General features: G+C 49.0%; 3 protein-coding genes across 4 annotated transcripts in view; 2 read left to right on the top strand and 1 right to left on the bottom strand.

The window, feature by feature from the left end:
- The window catches only part of NAA60 (N-alpha-acetyltransferase 60, NatF catalytic subunit), a 28244-nt gene extending 14825 nt beyond the window's left edge, over positions 1-13419 (top strand). Inside the window, exons 2-6 of the mRNA XM_036278990.1 lie at positions 5462-5577; positions 7422-7551; positions 10607-10703; positions 11757-11991; positions 13101-13419. Coding sequence (XP_036134883.1) covers positions 5468-5577; positions 7422-7551; positions 10607-10703; positions 11757-11991; positions 13101-13257 — 729 coding nt within the window. The 5' untranslated portion in view covers positions 5462-5467 and the 3' untranslated portion in view covers positions 13258-13419. The remainder of the gene's footprint in view (positions 1-5461; positions 5578-7421; positions 7552-10606; positions 10704-11756; positions 11992-13100) is intronic.
- The window catches only part of CLUAP1 (clusterin associated protein 1), an 83801-nt gene continuing 76077 nt past the window's right edge, over positions 13340-21063 (top strand). The window contains exons 1-2 of the mRNA XM_036278987.1: positions 13340-13443; positions 14262-14322. Coding sequence (XP_036134880.1) covers positions 14286-14322 — 37 coding nt within the window. The 5' untranslated portion in view covers positions 13340-13443; positions 14262-14285. The remainder of the gene's footprint in view (positions 13444-14261; positions 14323-21063) is intronic.
- On the bottom strand, positions 18604-19999 carry CUNH16orf90 (chromosome unknown C16orf90 homolog). Of its 2 annotated transcripts, none has more exons than XM_036278991.1 (3): positions 19954-19999; positions 19138-19491; positions 18604-18761 (listed from the first exon to the last, which is right to left on the bottom strand). In XM_036278991.1, exons 1-3 carry the CDS (start codon positions 19997-19999, stop codon positions 18604-18606), a joined length of 558 nt encoding a protein of 185 aa, XP_036134884.1. The 2 variants fall into 2 exon arrangements, with proteins under 2 accessions (XP_036134884.1, XP_036134885.1); XM_036278992.1 differs by having other exon boundaries at positions 19984-19999.

Here is a 21063-nt window from a genome sequence, read left to right as displayed (position 1 = left end):
AAAGTTCTCTGTATCTATGAGTCTGTTTCTGTTCTGCTTGCTTTTTTTTTTTTTGTAAATTCAGTTTTTGATAGATATGTATTTATTGCCATTTTATTGTTCATATTTTTCTACTTCTTCATCAAGACCTATCAACATTTCATATACTACTGGTTTGGTGGTGACTAACTCCTTTAGCTTTTCTTGTCTGGGAAACTCTTCATATGTACATCGATTCTAAATGATAGCTTTGTAGGATAGAGTAATCTTGGTTGTAGATTCTTGCTTTTCATCACTTTGACTATTTCTTGCCTCTCTCATCTGGCCTGCAAAGTTTCTTTTGAGAAATCAGCTGACAGTCTTATGGGAGCTCCCTTGTAGGTAACTAACTGCTTTTCTCTTGCTGCTTTTAAGATTCTCTCTTTGTCTTTAACCTTTTGCATTTTACTTATGATGTGTCTTGCCCAGACAATGTGGCTCAGAGGATTGAGTGTTGTCCCATGGACTGAGAGGTTCTGGTTCGATTTCTGGTCAGGGCACATGCCCAGGTTGCAGGCTCAATCCCCCCAGTAGGGGGTGTGCAGGAGGCAGTCGATTGATGTTTCTCACATTGATGTTTCTATCTCTCTCCCTTTGTCTCTCTCTAAAAAAATCAATAAAACACACACACACACACACACAGAACATAATTATGATGTGTCTTGGTTGAGCCTCTTGGGATTTATCTTCTTTGGGATTCCCTGTGCTACCTGGACTTGTGTGTCTGTTTCCTTTACCAAGTTAGGGAAGTTTTCTGTCATTATTTTTTCAAATAGGTTTTCAATTTCTTATCGCTCTTCTTCCAACACCCCGATGATGTGAATGTTGGTACGCTTGAAGTTGTCCCAGAGGCTTCTTACACATTCTCATTTTTAGAAAATTCTTTTTTCTTTTTGCTGTTCTGATTGGGTGTTTTTTGCTTCCTTATATTCCAAATAAATAGTTTCCTTCTTGGCTTCACCTACTCTACTATTGATTCCCTGTAAATTATTCTTTATTTTAGTCAGTGCATCCTTAATTTCTGAGGTGGACCCCTTGAATCCATACCATCATGTTCCATGGAGCAAAACAGCTCTTTACCCAGGATGACTGGGGAGTCACCTCCTAGCCAGTGACCACTAGTATATATTTTGGACAGGGATGACTCGTAAAAACTGAGGACTTGCGCCTTGGCTGGTTTGGCTCAACGGTTAGAGCGTTGGCCTGCAGTCCAGAGAGACTTGGGTTCGGTTCCCGCTAAGGGCGCGTACCTCGGTTGCAGTTTGTCCCCAACCCTGGTTGGTCGTGCGGGTGGCAGCCACTCGATGTGTCCCTTTCACGTCAAGGTTTCTCTCTCTCTCTCTCTCCCACTCTACCTGAACAAAAAATGGAAAAATGTCCTTGGGTGAGGATAAAACAAAACAAAACAAAACAAAAAAACTGAGAACTTGCCACTTTTGGCCAAAAAGTCCATTTCCCAAGAGGTAGCTAGCCACTTAGGCAGCATGAGGTCCCTGAGGTCACAATCACCAGAATGTCCTAGGTGCCATCTGGGAGGGTGGCCTAGAACGGTGGCCATGGAAGGGAGGCGTGGAGCACTGGAAAGGCCCTGCAATGTAGGAACTAGATAGACAAGCTGTTTACGAGACATCAGGCCAGGTCGTGCTTGGTTTCTGAATGCGCATCCCAGTGGGAAAAAAAACAGGCGACATAGGAAGTTCAGATTTGCCAAGTCTGGGGATATTTTATTTTTTGGCTGGTGTTTTGGTTTTGTTTTGTGTTTGGAACTAAGAACTAAAATAAGCATAGCCCAGCAGCTGTGGCCTGCCCTTTCTTAACAGGCCTCTCACATTAACTTTTGTGATGGCTCTGTCCCTTTGTTTTGTCATCCCTACCTTGAGAGACTTGTATGGGTCAGCTCAGCTCTCAGAGGTTCCATCAAGATCATGTATCCAGAGGCCAGCTCTATCCCCTTCTAAGTGACTAGTCTTCTCTAGCAGGGCACCTGCTGGGAACATTGCTCCTTTCTAAGGTGCAGTTGGTAGGTACCTCAGCCTCTTCCTAACCTAACATGTGTTGGAATCCACCAGGCCTCAGGCAGGAATACTCCTGGCTCTTGTCCTGAAGAGCTTTCATTTCTGAAGAGCTTTCATTTCATACTCCTTAGAGCCCCTCAGCATGCAGGCCAGGTGAGGGCACCCGCTGCTGCCTACAGGGTCACAGGAAGGGCACCCTGCCTTGCAGATATCACATAGGCATTGTCTAGGTGCTGGCTGAAAACTGAGAAAGGAGAAGAAAGCTGGTCTCCTCATTTCAACTCTTGAGTCATGCTGTGTAGAGGGACATGTCAGGGCAGTGCATTCCCCATGCCTTGGAGTCCAGTGTATTCTAGAATGACCAAACCTAATGTAGCTCCAGAGCCACAGATCTCCCGCTGTACCTCCTCCTCCCTTCCTCCCTCCCTCCTTACCTACCCCATATCTCTGCTTCAGGGTCATCAAAGTCACTGTGATGTTTCCAGCCCCAAGGACACATCTTTTAAGGCCCCATCCTAGATGGTCTTCCTCAGGCTGGCTGGTACTGTGAAGGGGGCACAGCATTGGACCTCTCATTACCCAGACTGAGGGGCTTCTGTCCTCAGCCTGACTGCCCAGCAGCACCTGGCCATTAGGGGGCTGTAGCCTGCTGCTAGCCCATGGCTAGCCATCAAAGGAGCCATTCTTGCTGGGCACAGTAAGTTGGGATTGTGTCCAGGCTCAGAGGCTGAACAGCTGCCCTGCTGGCCTTGTGGTCAAGCCCCAGGATTTTGGCTGCTGGCAGGTGGCAGGTTAGGACACAGCCTTGTTGGGGACCCTCACAGGAATGCTTGAAGTCTTGTGAGAACCAGGTACAAGCGGAGGTCAGGGGAGCAGGTGACCTTGAAGAGTCGCCAAGGGTACTTCACTTGGGCTTGCTGAGCAGTAAGAGCAGAACATTTGATCTTTTTGACCTTTAGGCATCAATAGGACTATCATGGTGCCTACTTGCAGAACTCTGGTTTCTAGAGTAGGTTTAAGCAAGTTATTTATAGAGTTCCTTTCAGGGCTACCCTAACCCCAATGTTTATTATTAAAAATTTTAAACACATATTAGAAAAATTGAATGTATGGACAATAAGTTCCTGTATTATATCTTAACCTGCCACCTAGATTCAATAGTTAATAAAATTTTGTCATATTTGCTTTCTAAGTAGCTGAGATTTTGGGGGAATCATTTAAATTTAGTTTTAGAAGCTCATGATGCTTCACTCCAAAGTGTTTCAGCATGCATCTCCTAAGGCTTTCTGCATAACCACTTATACCCTTTCACATCTAAGACTGTTCAGAACAATTTCATCTGCTATCTAGCGCAATTAAATTTCTACAAAATGTTTTGACTTTTGTTTTTTTCAGTAGAGGTTTTACACATTATATTTGGTTATAGGTCTTCTTGTCTCTTTTAGTCTATGTTTGTTTTTTTAATGACATTGACTTTTTGAAGAAACCAGGCCACTCACTTTTTGTTGTTGTTGTTAATCCTCACCTGAGAATATTTTTCTATTTATCTTCAGATAGAGTGGGAGGGAGAGAGAGGGAGAGAAAGGAAGAGAGAGAGAAACATCGAGGTGAGAGGGACACATTGACTGGTTGCCTGCCACAGGACCCTGACCAAGCCTGGGGACGAACTGCAACTGAGGTAGGTACCCCTGGCCGGAATCAAACCTGCGACTCACTGGTCTGTAGGCCAACATTCCACCGCTGAGCCAAATAGGCCAGGGCACCACTCATCTTATAGAATATCACCGATCTGTGTTTATTGGATATTGTGATGCTGTTGAATGTATGTCTGTGTGCTGAGTATTGTCTGTAGTTGTGATGTTAGCTCGGGAGGCACGACTGGCTTCAGGCCTAGTATTTTAGGCAGGAACCTGAGGGCTTTGTGGATTTCACATGCATAGCACTGGTCAGAGAAGCTGGGCTCCATCGCTGGGGGAATTGTGACTGTAGGATCTTGAGGTTGAACAGCTTTTCCTTGGTGATTGGTAACTGGGAGCACAGGTAACTTTGCCTCCATACCTCACACCTGCTTCCCAACACCCTCCACTAGGTGGTTAAAAGCCTTTGATGATTCTTGCTTGTCTCATTTATTTTCGTCAACAGTCCCAAAGTGATGACATTCTAATTCATTATTTCTGCTATTTTCTAAATTAATTTTTTAAAGAGAAAAGAAGGGAGAAATAGAAACATCGATGTGAGAGAGAAACTTTGATTGACTGCCTCCTGCCCGCCCCCTACTGGGGATTGAGCCCACAACCGGGCATGTGCCCTGAGTGGGAATCTAACTGGGACCTCTCAATTCATGGGATGACACTCAATTCACTGAACCACACTGCTTGGCTATTTATTCTTTTATTAGCTGTTCTTCTAAAGAGAGAATTTTTCCTCAGCCATTAAGGATGAACTGCACAGTTCCTTCTAAAAAGATGTGGTAAATGCATGATCCTTTGCCTTTTATTATCAGCTTTCAACATAAAGAAGACTTTTGTGATCCCTTTGTCAAAGTCCAATATTTGGCCTTCTCTTCCTGCTGCCTTGAATGTAGTTTCCTGATTTAAAATTGTTGTCAGCAACTCCTGACCCCTGATTTGAACCTCTGGTGTCTTGCAAAGTCTCTCTCAGGTTTTTTGTTTTGTTTTGTTTTGTTTGCTCATGGGTCTTTGTCTACTGGATAAGGGAGGAGAAATGACCCACCCAAGAAGCACCACTTCTCCTGGAAGTCCAGCAGGCCATCGGCCCCTGCCTAAGCTGCTCTGAAGGGGTTGGTGGCCACTGGCCCAGGTCAGAAGAAGGGCTGACGGGGCCTTGTGCTTTGTGCAATGGAGAAATAATGACATGAGGGAGACAGGACACTGGCCAGGGAGCAGTGATGCCAGAGGGATGGAGATGAGAGAGAAAACTGACCAAAGGCAGGCTGCTCTTCCTGGGGCTCAGGAGTGTCCTACATGAGCAGCAAGGGGACCCTAGATCCCCATCTTGCCAGCCCTTCCCAAGTCTTGGTTTCTTTGTCTGCAATGTGGAGGCGACTGTGATGAGAGAGAAAACTGACCAAAGGCAGGCTGCTCTTCTTGGGGCCCAGGAGTGTCCTACATGAGCAGCAAGGGGACCCTAGATCCCCATCTTGCCAGCCCTTCCCAAGTCTTGGTTTCTTTGTCTGCAATGTGGAAGCGACTGTGACACCTGATACAAGGAATTATTGTGAGGGACAGAAATGCTCCATGCAGTTACTGAGGAGACTACCATCCCTGGGGGATGCATTAGTCTTCCCATCTTTCCTGCCTCACAGATTAGGAGGAAGAGGAAGTGAATGTGCCATGATGAGGTCTGTGGGTTGGTGGGGGGTTTAGGGGAGGTTGGCTGCTCTCCTGACCTTGCCTCCCTCCCTGCAGGTGTGAATGACAGAGGTGGTGCCGTCCAGCGCCCTCAGCGAGGTCAGCCTACGCCTCCTCTGCCACGATGACATAGACACTGTGAAGCATCTTTGTGGTGACTGGTTCCCCATCGAGTAAGCTAAGTGGCACACACTGCCCTGCAGCTGCAGATTGGAGGGGTGGGGGAATAAGTGGGGGTAATGCCCATGGATCCGCTGAAGCAGGCAGGCTTATGCAAAGGTGAGGATGATGTGGAGGTGCCATGGTGGCCCACAGTCACCTTGCCTGTCAGAGGAGCCCAGGCCCTGCTCTCTGATGGCCATCAGATTCCTTCCGTCTCACTGTGTTCCTTATAGGAAGAGTTCCCCAAAAGGGCTTTGCTAAGAAACTTTAAATACAAAAATGTTCAATGCAGTGCTATTTAGAAGTTAGAAAATTGAGAATCAACTTAAGTATCTTAACAGTAGGGAATGGCAATAGTTCAGTCGGGGATGGGGGGATCTATCATTTGACAAGGAGAGTTTTTTTTTGTTTTTTTTTAATGAGGTATTAAATGAGAAAAGCAGTCTAGAAAATAGTATGTACCACAATTCCACTTTTATTTGAAAATATGCACAAGGTAAAAGCCTATGAAAATATGTACCATCTAGCAAAGTGTTTTTGGTAGTTTGGGGTAGGGAGATTATTGGTAGCTACAAGTTTGTCTCATTTTGCTTGTCTGTATTTTCTCCATTTTTCTGTAATGTGCACATAGAACTTTTGTTGTGAGAAAAATAGGTGCAAACTTTTCAAGCTCCTGCTAAACATTATGTTTCTATGTCTTTTTTTTTTTTTTAATATTTTTTTATTGATTTTAGAGAGAGGAACATCGATGTGAGAAACATTAATTGGTTGCCTCCCGCATATACCCTGATTAAATCCACAATCTGGGCATGTGCCTTGGCTGGGAATTGAACCAGCAACCTATTGGTTCACAGGATGACGCTCAACCAACTGAGCCACACTGGCCAGGGCTATGTTTCTGTGAGTCTTTTTTTAAATAATCCTCACCTGAAGATATTTTTACATTTATCTTCAGACAGAGTGAGAGGGAGGGAGGGAGGGAGGGAAGGAGGGAGGGAGGGAGGGAGAGATGTGAGAGAGACACATTGATTGTTTGCCACTTGCACGACCCCAACCAGAGCCGGGGATAAAATGCAACCAAAGTACGTGCTCTTGGTCGGAATCGAACCTGCAACTCTTTAGTCCACAGGCCAATGCTCTAACCACTGAGCAAAACCGGCTAGGGTTGTTTCTATGAGTCTTAACCTCAGGTTTTACCCACTGCAATCAGGAGAGGAGCTTGGGTGATGCTCAGGTCCCATAGAGCCTTCTGGTGGGTGGATCCAGGCAGAGCACCTCTCCACTGTGTCTCTACACAGTGGAGGGTCTGACACCTTCTTCCAGCTCTTGGTCTCAAGAAAGGTATCTGGGCTAACTTGTTATGTCCCACGTTAAGAAACAAACCCACAGACCCATAAAGCCCCGAGTGTCCTGTCTCTGTCACTGAGTCTCCTTACCTGGGGCTGAGTCATCTGTCTTTCCTTACTGTGTCATAGGATTTTGCATGAAATGATCTTTTCTCTGCTCCCCTTGGACTACCAAGGGTCTTGAATCTGAACTCTTCCAGCTGGCCCCTCCAGGCACTGCTCTCTTGGAGACAATGTCATGGAAGGATATTTTCTCCTTCTTATCTCTACATCTTACAAAATCATTTTTCCATCAGAAATTCCCCATCCTGTCTGGATAGATTGCTGCTTTAAGAAGATGCTTCACTGAGTATGATACTCTTTGGTGGAGACTGAGTGGTGGGCAGGCTTCTTGTCAACCCTGGCGCAGTGGGCAGAGTAGCTTCGAGTCCCCTGTGGGTTCACTCTCTGAAGCACCACGTTAGTTGGACTTGGCCTTTGGCAATTTCACCTGAGTTTGTTCTCCTCAGGTACCCAGACTCATGGTATCGTGACATCACCTCCAACACGAAGTTCTTTTCTCTTGCTGCAACCTACAGGGGTACCATTGTAGGAATGATAGTAGCCGAAATAAAAAGTAGGACCAAGATACACAAGGAGGTAAGTACGTGCAATGATGTTGGGGCCACCAGGGCCTTAGGACAGAATCATGCTGCCTGCTCTATGGCCTAGGCTGCATATGAGTCTCATACCCAGATGCGTATTCTGTGTGTACATGATACAGTCATACGTGAGTTAAGTAACAAGTCCTAACCACAGGCTTCTTTCTAATGACTGTCATTTCGAAGTTGAAAGGGGTGTAAATGGTCCACTGAGAATCTGCAGAGTTGTAAGGGACTGTGATTTGTATTGGTGGCAGTGTCAGAAACTACTATTACTGCTGTGGTTTGTTGAAGGAAATGCTAAGTTTCAGTTACAGGTTAGTAAAAATAAAGATTTTTTCCATTCAATTTCATAGACCCCTCTAAGATCTATCTAAGAACCCTGGAGAGTCTTTGGACCAAGAGTTAGCAAGTCCTGCACTACATGTAAAATGTGAGGTCATGGTCACAAACACATTGTTCCATGTGGTTGACTTGGGTCCAGATTCTACCATATGCCCTGGCCAGTTTGGCTCAGCGGTTAGAGCGTCGGCCTGCAGTCTGGAGAGACCCGGGTTCGGTTCCCGCTAAGGGCACGTACTTCGGTTGCAGTTTGGCCCTGGTTGGTCGTGCGGGTGGCGGCCACTCGATGTGTCCCTTCACGTCGATGTTTCTCTCTCTCTCTCCCTTCCTCTCTCTCCCTCCCACTCTATCTGTACAAAAAAAAAAAAAAAAAGATTCTACCATATGATTTTGGTCTTCGTGACTGAGTACCATTTACTGTGTGGGTTATTTACTTCAAGGAGGAGGAAAAAACCCACCAACAACTGGCAACTGCTTCTATCTGTTTGGCTTGAGTCTATTTCTTTAAAAATGCAAGAAAGATCAAAGATCTCTCTCCCTTTTAAAGACCCAAACCACTCAAGTCTAATTTGCCTCTAATTAGATTCTGGCAAAGTTGCTTTCTTTTTTTTTTTTTTTTTTTATCCTCACCCGAGGACATTTTTTCATTTTTTGTTTAGATAGAGTGAGAGGGAGAGAGGAGAAGAAGAGAGAGAGAGAGAGAGAGAGAGAGAAACATCGACATGAAAGGGACACATCAAGCGGCTGCCACCCACATGCACAACCCAACCAGGCTGCAGACAAACTGTAACCGAGGCACGTGCCCTCAGTAGGAACCAAACCCGGTTCTCTCTGGACTGCAAGCCGATGCTCCAACCGTTGAGCAAAACTTGCCAGAGCAAAGTTGGTTTCTTTTAAGAGTAACTTTTCTATTTTAGCTATTCTCTGAGTTTTTTTCTTCTATTTTTCAGTGCTAAGATACAGGAAAAAAAGAAAAAGAAACATTGGTGTTTTAAGCAAGCATCAGTATCTTTTTTATTATTTTATTTAAAATAAAAAAAATTTTTTTTTATCCTCACCTAAGGACATTTTTGCATTTATCTTCAGATAGAGCAGGAGGGAGGGAGGGAGGGAGGAAGAGAAAGAGAGAAACATCAATGTGAGAGAGACACATCGACTGGCTGCCACCCACACGACCCCAACCAGGGCCGGGGACAAACTGCAACTGACGTACGTGCCCCTAGCAGGAACCGAACCCAGGACTCTCTGGTCCACGGGCCAACACTCTAACCGCTGAGCCAAACCAGCCAGGGCATAAAATAAAAATTTTTTTTCCTTTATTGATTTTAGAGAGAGAGGAAGGAAGAGGGAGAAAGATGATAGAAGCATCGATGAGAGAGAATATCAATTGGCCACCTCTACATGCCCCCCACTGGGGATCAGGCCCACAACCTGGGCATGTGCTCTTACCGGGAATGGAACTGGCAACCTCTTGGTGCATGGGTCAACGCTCAACCACTGAGCCGCACTGGCCGGGCAGCAGCATCAGTATCTTTTTTATCTTTCCTCTTTCTCAGGACAAACTGTCCCATCTTCACCTCCTCTGACTTGTTCCCCAAAACCCACTCTATAAAGCTCTTCCTGTGTGCCCTCAGCAACTGTCCATTCCCATATGAATGGTGACTAGATCTCTGTGCTGCTTTGAATGTGTGGGTTTTCCCTTGAGGGTGGAGATTGGGACCCTTTTCTTCTATACCCTGGGTATCAGGAGAGAGAGCCTTTGCACTCTGGCACTTTCTCAGGCCCTGCTGAGAGGCTGAATTCATTCAACACTGGGGAAAGAAAGCAGGAGCTGTTAGAAGACATCAGCTGGGGAATGAAATGCCTGCCTTACCTCCCTGACCCTTCCATGGGCTTCAAGTAACAAGAGCAGTAAGGATGCTCACCTCCCTGAAACTGAGTTTGCCTATGTCCTGCTTAACTATGTTGTGCATTATTGTGGCCAGGGCTGGGGCCAGGAGTGTGGGCCGTAGGAACAGGGATAGGCCAACCCATATCTGGCATATGGGAGCCACTCAGTGAATAGTGGATGGGGATCGAGAAGCCCAGTCACCAAACTTTCTTTCTATGGGTGAGAATCAGCTGAGTAGATTTACAAAGTAGAGGAACATCAGAACTTCATGGTGGTCAAATTCACAACTCTTTGTCAGTCCAGAATTTTATCTCTGGAACCAAGAGCACACCTCGGGTGGCAGGCCATGCATGTCGCTCTGCCTGGTGTGGACAGCAGAGAGGCCACCCAAACTCCCCTCCCTGACCTGGGGGCAGTGCAAGATCCTTTCATTAAACTTCTAAAGCTCTGTGTTTGGTTGTTTGGTCACTTGGTGTGTCTGTTAACACGTGTGAGTATCATTTAGTGCCCATGTAGCATAGTCGTTTCCTTTTTACCATCATAGCTTCACTTGTCTGGCATCAGTGTCCCTCCTTGTATGGTCTACTACCCATTCCAAAGAGAAGCGACTTTTTGTGAGTGTTCTTATTTTAGCAGAAAGGTCCACACCCTTTTGTTTCTTGGGGGTGGGGGTGACTCCATTATCCTCTGTTCTGTCCCTTCCTGCCCCAGTGTCCCCCCCCCAGGTATTGTGGCTAGGAGACTCAGCATGAGATGTGTTCTATAGTGGGACTGCATGCCTCGACTGTGAATCTAACTTTATTTCTGACTTTTTCTTTAGGATGGAGATATTCTAGCCTCCAACTTCTCTGTTGATACACAAGTTGCATACATTCTAAGTCTGGGAGTAGTGAAGGAATTCAGAAAGCACGGCATAGGTAAGGGGTGACTGAGATCATGAATTTTAGCACATACACCCAACCCACCCACATCTAATCACTTCCCGAATTCTGATTATTCTTGCTCATCAATATCCCTCTGTCTCTTCCTCTACTCTTCCTCCCTCAAGTCAGACCTTTATCTTCTCCTCCCAACACATTTCCTGTGCCTGCACCCCCACCCCCATTGACCTTCAGTTCAGCCCATGCTCTTTCTGCTCATTACCAAGTCTTTCTGCTGTGGCCTTGTTTCCAGATCTGACAAGATTAGATTACTAACAGCTTCCAAAGGTCCTTATTACAGAATGGGCACCTCTTAACCTCACCTGCTACCACACACACATCTTATGTCTGGTCACAAGTTATGCTTGATTAAGAGTAGAAAGCATGTTCTGGCCGGTTTGGCTCAGCAGTTAGAGTGTCAGCTTATGGACCAAAAAGTCTCGGGTTCGATTTATGGCCAGGGACATGTACCTCAGTTGCAAGTTCAGTCCCTGGCCCGTCAGGCACTTCGATGTTTCTCTCTCCCTCCCCCCTTCCTCCTTCCCACTCTATCTAAAAATCAATGGAAAAAATATCCTAGGGTGAGGATTTAAAAAAATAAAAGAGTAGAAAACATAATTGATGAAATAGTCCCAGCTGCCATGTATCAGATGCCTGTCATATCCAGGGTGCTGTGCCATCCCTATGTCTCCAAATTCCCATCCCACTCAGCCACAGCAGTCTTCACTATAATCCTTTTCTGCCATTCCACATTTTCCTGGGCTATGGTTTACATTTCTTGCTGTCTGAAAGGTTATTGAATTTCCAGCCCCTGGGAGGGAGCTACACAGCCAGGATCCATGGTGCTGAACACCCAGTGGTCTGCAGCTAATAGGCCCTGTATGGCTATGGGATTTTAGGGACTTTGACAGTGGGTGGTTATGGGAAGTCAGTCCTTGATGCAGTGGCAGAGAGATCTGTAGAGATCTCTGTGAAGGTCACTTCCTTGTCTGCCTCATGCTTCCTCCTCACCTGCCCTGCCTACTGTGACTGTTGCCTCTTTGCCTACAGGTTCTCTTTTACTTGAGAGTTTAAAGGATCACATATCTACCACCGCCCAGGACCACTGCAAAGCCATCTACCTACACGTCCTCACCACCAACAACACAGCAATAAACTTCTACGAAAACAGAGATTTTAAGCAGCACCACTATCTCCCCTATTACTACTCCATTCGTGGGGTCCTCAAAGATGGCTTCACCTATGTCCTCTACATCAATGGTGGCCACCCTCCCTGGACCATTCTATATCCTTTTCTTATCAGGGGTGAGGGACTGGCTTCCTAGTACCAGATGGAGATGTGGTCACTTTCAGATGATGTTCACAAGGCTAAGCTCATAGGATGCATTTTTTTCCCTGATGAGATGGTGGTGTGGATAGATCCAGTTAGCATGTATTGGGAAATGATGGTCTGGTTGCACGTATTGGGAAAGCAAACGTGTTCTGGCACTCAGTGTTCCCTGGACTTTAGCCCAGTATGTGGGGTGGATTTTTAATCCCCTTGGTCCAAGATCTACCCATCCATTTGTCCATCTATTCATCCAATAAGTATTGGTTGAGAGTCTTCTGTTTCTGGTATGTGGGAGCTACAACAATGAATAAAATAGGGGCCTTTGCGCTGGCAGAGGAGAAAGCAAACAAGTGAGGTGAAAGTTGTTTGCTGTTTTGAACACAGGTTCGAATCTTTCTTACCAAAGTGTGGGGTACATGAGCCAGTGGTGTGTCCCTTCCCTGCTCCTGGCTCTTTAACTCTCTCTGGCCCTTGACAAGTAGGAGGGAGGCTATAAGACTTCTTAATAATCATAGGGTGTGGCCCAGAAAATAACTGTGTGTGCGTGTATGTGTGTGTAATTAAATAAATGAGTCTAGGATTTTTCCATTTCATAGGGAAATAAGCAGGAAATAGAAAGGTGGTACAAAGCCCACAGGCCTCCATGCTCATGTGGAGATGGGCCTCTGTGCTGTCTAAGGGTTTAGCACTGTTGACCCCTCTGTGTCACAGGGATGAGCCCCCCGCCCCCCAGGACTGTGTAGGGGCAGGACCGGAAACACTTGCTCTTTTGCCATACCCCTCCCAGAAGTACCTGTTTCCTGCCTGTCAGCCTTAGTCTGGGAGACCTCACCTGGAAGGTCCTTTTGTGCCCATGTGCTGCCCTTTGTTATTTTGCATATTGGAGGCCTCTCCAAGGAGGTTTTCTAGCACTCTGCAGAGGCTAAGCAGTCTCTTGGCCTCCCTTGAGAATGGCATGCTGTCTGCACAGTCCTGCAGATTGCTGTTTGGGCCCCTGCTGATTGCCACTCCAGGGATATGTGGGCGGACAAGGAGAGTGGGAGTCTTCCTTAACAGAGCCCCACGGACTACATCCAGCACCTGGGCTCTGCTTTAGCAAACCTGAGTCCCTGCTCCATCCCACATAGGATTTACCGCCAGGCCCACAGCTTGCTCTGCAGCTTTCTGCCATGGTCAAGCATCTCCACCAAGGGCGGCATTGAATACAGCCGGACCATGTGATGTCAGCCGGGCAGCCTCGAACAGGTCCCACCCCTCGGCGCCCTGCGGAGCCCACCTTCCTAGCCATCTGACCTCAGCTGTGCTCTGCAGAGGAGCTGGCCCGTTGCCTGCTCCAGCTTGCAGGCCCGGTGCTACGTGGGCTCAGGAGCAGAGCGTTGTGGGGCGGGTGTGCCCGGTCTCCAACAGGTATGCCTGCTTGAACAGGTGGTGGGGAAGAGGGGAGCAGAACTGAGTGGGATGATGGTCCTAATGGTAGGGCCTGGTGCTTTCAACAATAAAAACAAGACTCTGGATGTGCACCTGCTGCACTAAAGGCTGAGGTCGTTCCTGACCAACTCAGAAATTTAAAGGAGGAAAGCAGAGTCCTTGAGCCCTTGGCCAGAACTTTATCTTTTAACTTCCTGAACAACTTTAAAAATATATAATGCATTTATATGGTTGAGAAATGGAAAAGGTACCAAAAGATCAAGCCCCTTCTCCCCATCCATAGCCACTCATTACCCTTTCAAAGGGTGCCCAGAGCTGCTATGTTTCAGACATGCTTTCATAGGTCCTGCTTAGTTGTCAGCTCTAACACCAGTGGCAACATCAGCTCACAGTGAAGCTCCCTGAGGTGGGCACTTTGTAGATGAGGGATCTGTTCAGACAAGGCTATTTCTGAACACCATGAGTGCAGTGGTGAGCCAGTCTCTCTCAGACCTCAGAGAACATCAGAGCTCGACCCCACAGTTCACCCACTTGTGCATGGACACGGCCTAAAGCAGGTTGGTGACTTGAACTAAGCTCACAGAGTGCTCCGTGGCTACGTGGGCTGGCACACCCAGTGCCTTGATTAGTGCTGGGACTGAGGAGCCCAGGGGTCACCAGAAGAGACTCAACCTAGAGAAGGGCTCATGTTCCAAGGGCACCCAGGGCTAGCTGTGGCTTCCTAGGCCAGACATAGGGTGGGGCATAGTGTTTTTGCAGAGGCCTTCACCCGTGCTCCCCTCTTCTCTTTCCTGCAGATTCTTCCAGTCCTCCTTCCTGCTATGGAAACCTCTGCCCATGCCCTGGTCTGGCCCCCATGTGAGTGCACCAGCCCCACAGGCTGGCCGCAATGTTTATTGTGGTCAGTTTCTTCTGCTGCCCTGGGAGTAAGGGGGCAGGAAGGCGCTTCCTTCTCTGCACCTCCTCACCAACCTCTTTCCCTGCACTGCCCGTTTCTTCCAGCTCCTTCCAAAGCCAGAATGAACTTCTGGGAAGGAGGAACTTAAGTGTTATGGATAGACTTGACCCTAAAGACATAGGAGCCTCAGAACAATGAAGGGGTGAAATTAAAGGGAATGCCAGACCCTGTCCAGAACCAGCCCGCAGAAGCCTGGGGGATGGGGAGCAACCTCTACCTCCCCATGAGGGGCTGGCAAGTGGTGAGAGGCTTTTCATTTCAAGCACAGAGCTTTGGGGCTTAGTTCCCTGACAGGTGGTCAGATGATGGGAAGGTTTCCCATTCCTCTGCCGCAGTCCTGCTGTCTCAGAGAGTGAGGAACTACCTATCACATGCTAGATGTGCCATTCAGTTGAACTGCCGTAGGGAGCCAGGCTGAGGACAGGTGCTGGTGAGGGTCCCGGGGGTCCTCCCCTTAGTCCCTCAGTTCCATGAGCTATAGTTATGAGGCCTGACCAGATGCAGACAAGAAGAAGCTGAGTGTGGTGTTTGATCAAGTAGGACCTGGCCTATGAGGCTGGGGGCAGTCACGTGCCTTGTGGTCCCTCAGCCTCTGGGGGCAGAGACATGAGAGGCCGTCAGTGCCAGGAAGTGTGCATGTGGACATCACTTGCTTCTGGCGTCCCCTCCACCCCATTCCCCCAAAGCTGCTTGCTCTCTGCCCTGCCCTCCAGAGTAAAGGAGGTTGGCGGAATCATGCCCAGCATTGCTGCAGTGTCATGGAGCCATCGCCACAGTGCACCAGCCTGAGTGGGAGGAGAAAGGGGAAAAACCAGGCAAGAGGGCATCGGACTGACATCCTTCCCTTCGTTGGAACTCCCAGCCCAGGGGCTCCTCTGGTCTTGTGGTGGGGGAAACGAGTTTCTCAAGATGAAGGCAAGCCTGGGCCCGAAAAGCATTCCTCCTTCCTCAGCCACTTCACACTCTTGCTGACTGGTCTCCACTCAGTGCTGACATTGGCTTTGAGCTGAGTCCCAGCTCAGTGTCCTCTCGAATCTGAATCAACGGTTATCATGTGGTTTTTATTTCTGCCCTTTGGGGTAAGGGAAGAGTCTTCCAGAAGGTTCTGCCTTGGACATTCATAAGTGAGCCGAGGCCTTGCCCTGCCCCTTCCTCCTTGCCCCTAATCACAGCAGTGTCTAGCCCAGTGTTGAACAGATTATAGTGTTCTGTCTCATTACAAAGAAATAAATAGACTTTAATTGGTCACATCCTGTCTTGCACTTTGGGCCATTGCTGTGGGGATTTGCCCCATTGCTGGGGTGGTAGCTTTGGGTGGCCCAGGAGCTGTTTGTTGCTGTCAAATCCTGAGGATGGCTTCCAGCTAAAAGGATCAATTGTTTTTTTATAGTTTATCCTGCCAAATAATGTGGTCCTGGGGAAGAAGTTCTAGAGCTGAACTGGGCTCTTTTTCTAAACTCAGGTCCTCAAGCAGCTGCCCCCATTTTTTCGAATCTCCTTGGCCAGCTCTAGGCCTAGAGCTCGGGCCTGGTCCTCTGGGGGGAACTTCCTGGCTTAGAGAAGGCTGGATAGGTAACTCAATGCAGTGGTCAAGTAGGGACCCTGGACCAGTGCACCTTGCCACAGGAGCCTGGGGGACCTGTGGGCCAGGGCACTTCATGGGGGCCTGAGGCTGGGCCAAGCCTGGCACCATGTGCTTCCACCAACCTCTCCTTGGAGCTTCTGGCCACCCTGGGGTCAAAGGGTCATGTTTGTCACTTCTTTGGACAGATGAGGAAAACTGGTTCGGGGCCAGAAGTTACACAGGAGCCACACAGCTCTTGAATGGCCCCTCTAAAACCTATGTGTGTACTTCTCCCTGAGGGTAGAGCACCGCCCAAACAGCCCTCTCCAGGACAGGGCCTGTGGCACTGGATGTGAGGGAGCCCAAGGGGTTGTGTTGGGGCTAGAGGCATTGAATGGAGTGAGCTCAGTGAGCTGGCCTGGACTCTGAGTCCTAGTGGTGTCCTGGTGCTGTGAGTTACACCCTTACTTATTGAGATAAATACACTTCCTTTAATGGGTCAGCTTTAGGGTTAAGGGGCAACTCCTGGGGCCCTTGGTCAGTTGTGTAGCCATGTGTCAACTTGGGATGGGTAGGGGCAGGAGTTCTGGTGACCATTGCCCTGAAGGCAACTGTGCCCTTCCAGCCCACCAGGCTTCGAGGACAGGCTCCCAAGGGCTGAGACTGACTCCAGGTGGCCAGTTCCAAACACACTGGACATTCAGGGAATAGGGTGAGAGTGCCCCATGTTGGTCAGTGTGCATTTCTGCAAACGACTGCTTGTTTGAAGCTTTAGGTGCTCCTTTACATCAGCTCCCTGTCCCCAGCATGCCATGGCCATGGCTTTTCTGCTTCTCAGCCTCCTTGGAGTACTTTTCAAGAAAGCTCTGAGAGGTTTAGAGAAGAACCGTTTAGAGGCCAACTTAGCCAGTTTTGTTTGGGACTCACATGTTGCAGCAGATATCTTTTCCTGGGGAAAGACCTGTGCTGTGGTTCATTTGCCCTACATGCTTCATCTAGGGCTGAAGGATGCACTCCTGAGGTGGCCAGTAGGTCAGTGGTGGCCTCCCCGGAGGTAGGTTGGTTTCTGTGGACACTGACTCCCCCTCCCACACACACACACTAGAAGCTACCAGGCCTCCCTCATGCCAGAAGTGATACCATGTCACTTCTACCACATTCAATTTGTAAAGCAAGATCCAGAGCAGTCCCAAGTCAAGGCAGGGGGTTCTACACAAGGCCAGACTACTGGGATGTGGTCCAGTGGAAGCCACCGCCGCAGCCTGAAAATCTGAACCCTGGGGGCAGTCTGTGCTCTTCTCTGAGCCTCAGTTCAGAGGAGGTTGTGACAGTCTTCAAGGACCGAGTATTATAGCTTCTGACATGGTCTCACTTCTGCCCAGTGCCTGCCTGGACCAGGAGCAGCCCCCTAATGTCTGTCTGAAGCAGTGGTCCCTCAGGTCCCACCACCCTCAGCCTCTGGGGGAGTGAATGTGGCAATGGGAGAAGGCAGCTGCCCTTTCTGACACCCCTTGGGGCTTACCTCATCTACCAGTTGGTGGCTACATCCCTCCCCCACAGCTGGAGTATTCAAACACCTGCTCTCTCATTGTTTTCTCCTCCTGGGGCTGCTGTCTAGCTACTGCAGCCTTAAGACTCCCACCACCCAGGGCCACGCCCATACTTACAACAACCTGAAAACAGCCCAGGGACTGAATGAAGTCTCAGGGACCTATCAAATGTCCAAGGTGGAACCAGAGTATAGGAGCAGGGAAGGGGACTAAGGGTGCATTCCCTTGTCTCTGGAAGGAACCCAGCTGTCCTGGTATCCAGAGGGTCATTGACACTATCATGTGGATCTGGCAGGAGCCCCCAAAGGGGCAGCTCAGCCCTACCCTGACCTGGGTTGCCAGGATTGGAAGTCAACCAGATAGTGAGGGTCACTGAGGTCAACCTCAGTCCTTCCATCCTGTCCCCACAAGGCTGAGGCCCAGTGACATAGACTAGGAATGATTTTGCCACCAGGGGACATTGATGACACTATCTGGAGACACTTGGTTGTCACAGTTGGGGAGAGGGAGCTAGCTGAATCTAGTGGGTAGAGGCTGCTGACATTGCTGAACATCCTGCAACATACCTGATGGCCCCCACAACAAAGAGTGATCTGGTCCCAAATATCAACAGGGCCAAGGACACAAAATCTGCTTTCAGAAACACAGGTGCCAAGGGGCTGTTCTCTAACTGAACTAGCCTGATGACAGACCGAGGGACAAGTGCATGCAGGTTTTGGCTTTTATTAATATTAGACCTGCAGGCTCCCCAGCCTCTTGGGAGCCCCACTCTCCACTCAGCCTGGCCTCCCAGGTACAAGTGGTTTACTTGAGTTGGAGCAGGCTGCAAGGGCATGCCCAGGCTTCTATTTTTTTCTCTCCCTCCCTCAAGACCTCCTCCTCCGTCCCCTTAAGTTTTCCCGAGGCTGGCTCAGGCTCTGGTGCTGGGCAGCCATAGGTTTCTCAGTCTGGAGGTGATACTAGTGGGGCTGAGCCCTTCCTCTCTGGGCCTGCCTCCTCCGGCACCTCCTGGGTCATCTTTCCCTTCCTGTCCTGAGCTATGAGAACCAGCCCTGGCACTCAGATCCCTATGGCCTCTCCAGAGCTCCAGAGCGGATTCTCTTGCACAGTGGACAGGTGTACTCCTCTGAGACCTCACAGGACCTCTTGGGCCTGAACCCCAAGACTTCAGGGGTACCAGGCTGGGAGGGGGCATCCTTAGCTGGATCCATGCTGGAACTGGATGCTGAGGAAAGAGGGGAGAGAGGAGTCACTTGGCCCCAGGGGAGGCTGCCAGCCTATCTTATCCTGTGACTCCCCCCTCCTACAGAATCTGGCTTCCTTGAAAAAGGAGTATTGGGGGGGGGGTCTCTTTCAAGATAATCCATGAGGGAGAGAGGAGGAGGGAAACATGGTTTAAGTTGGAAGGACCCTCATCTAACCCAAACCCTTCATTTTACAAATGGGGAAATTGAGGCCCAGCCCAGAAGTGGGGGAGCTCATCAATTGCAGAGATGGGACAGAAATCCAGGAGGCTTGAGAGTGGAGAAGGGTCCATTTGAATCTCCAACCCAGCCCTTCCCTGGGTCTTCCCCTCCAGCATCACCTGGGCAAGTGCTCACCTGTATTTCCCGGGCTGTCCCTGGGCAGTTGAGCATCCGGAAGGGTTGAGCAGTGGCTGTTACCTGGGTTCAGAGTCTCTTGTGGCAGAGCCAGGGGCCAGGCCATGCCCTCGGTCCATGGAAGGCACCCCCCTGTCATGAGCCGGCCCAGCCAGTGGCTCTCACACTGGCCAGCGGGCTGCATGTGGCCTGGCAGGTAGAGTGCCAGACCTCGGAGGTGGCGTAGCCGGAAGTTCTTGGGCTTGCTTCCCTGGGCACCGGGGCACTGCTGCTGCTGGGCCCCCAGCCCTCCCTCATAGATGTTGGATGGTGTGTCAGGGTGACTGGGGAGTCCTTGGGCCCAGCTCACTGAATCTGTGGAGGAGAAAGTAGGAGCGGGGTTGCCAGGAGGCCACAGCCAGCCACGGTGGGAGAACGCAGTCACATGCTCAGGTGATGGGCTCCACATGGGCCTGCCAAACTTCAGCTTACCTTTCTGTCAAATGGGCTAAATACCTTGCCTTCGGCCTCCTCTGACCCAACATATTGCCTTTCCTTTCCCAGCCAACAAAGGGGTCTGAGGAGCCTGAGCCTTGGCACTAAATTCTCTTTCAGGACTTTGAGCCCTTTTTGCCACCCATTTTTGCCCTCTACCCTGGACAGACTATTCTGGTGCCAGTATAGAAATTTTACAGTGGGTCCAGAATCACATAGTCCACACATCCTGGACCAGGGGCCATTCCTCTTTCCCAAGTATTCATGTCCCTAGTGGCTTTGGGCCCAGGTTAGGACTGGAGGACATCTCTCTTCCTGCCACTCCTCCCCACAGCCCCGCACCTTCTCTTATGCGCAGCTCAGAGAACGCACAGACCAAGGCTTCCATTGAGGGCCAGTTTGATGGGGGAGGAGTGGCCCAGCCTCCTGAGCAGCAGGGCTCAGCTCTCCCCTGCCTAGGAGGTGGGTCTGCAGGTCTCCCTCGGCAACCAGCTATGTGATGTCACAGGGAAGACTTCCAGCCTTCTTGGACCCTCTGAGTTTGGGGTAGGATTATGCCCATGACAGGGGCAGGGTTTCCCACAAGGGAAGGGGAAAGAACCCTAGAGGAGGTCCCTGGTCCCTCTTGGCTTGGGACAGGCTACACAAAACAGACTCACCTCTTGTAGGCTGAGGAGTCACTTCCAGAGGTGACCTCATGGGATCTCAGTCTCCTCATCTATGGTCAGAAAATGAGGTTGGGGAGTACAGACTTAGTGAAACCTGCTTGGGTCAGTATGCGTTGAGCATGCTGATAAGGTGGTTCTGAGTGACTGGGTAAGTCACAATTTTTTTTTTTTTATCACCCGAGGACATTTCTTCCATTTTTTGTTCAGATAGAGTGGGAGGGAGTGAGAGGGAGAGAGAGAGAAACATCGATGTGAAAGGTACACATTGAGTAGCTGCCACCCACACGACCCAACCAGGGCCGGGGACAAACTGCAACCGAGATACGTGCCCTTAGCGAGAACCGAACCTGGGTCTCTCTGGACCACAGGCCAACACTCTTAACTGCTGAGCCAAACCGGCCAGGGCAGTCACAAGTTTTTTAACTGTCCATTTTACCATAAGTAAATGATGGTATTACATGACTCATAACAAGTGTGAGGAGAGATTATATGGAGGAACTGTAGCTCTCATATACTGTTGGTGAGAATGTTACATGGCACCACCACTTTGGGAAACTTTCTTTAAAAGTTAGACTTATCAAATAAAAGGAAGAAGTAAAACTTTATTTTCAGATGACATAACCATAGAGAGAGAACCCTAAAGAGTCCGTGAAAAATATATTAGAAGTGATACATGAATTCAATAAAGAAGCAGTATACAAAGTTAACACTCAGAAATCAATTACATTTTTATATATCAATAACGTGGCTCAGTTGGTTGGGCATTGTCCCATGAACCGAAAGG

Source organism: Molossus molossus, unplaced genomic scaffold, assembly GCF_014108415.1.
Source record: "Molossus molossus isolate mMolMol1 unplaced genomic scaffold, mMolMol1.p scaffold_m16_p_3, whole genome shotgun sequence".
NCBI lineage: Eukaryota > Metazoa > Chordata > Mammalia > Chiroptera > Molossidae > Molossus > Molossus molossus.
This window is presented reverse-complemented; position numbering and strand designations above follow the sequence as displayed.

Excerpts from the sequence above, each read along its gene's own strand:
- CUNH16orf90 (XM_036278991.1), bottom strand. The coding sequence starts at position 19,999 with ATGGAAGCCTTGGTCTGTGCGTTCTCTGAGCTGCGCATAAGAGAAG. Across the intron at positions 19,492-19,953 it reads TGAGCTGCGCATAAGAGAAG|ATTCAGTGAGCTGGGCCCAA; the intron begins GTGCGGGGCTGT and ends TCTCCTCCACAG. Across the intron at positions 18,762-19,137 it reads GGACAGCCCGGGAAATACAG|CATCCAGTTCCAGCATGGAT; the intron begins GTGAGCACTTGC and ends CTCTTTCCTCAG.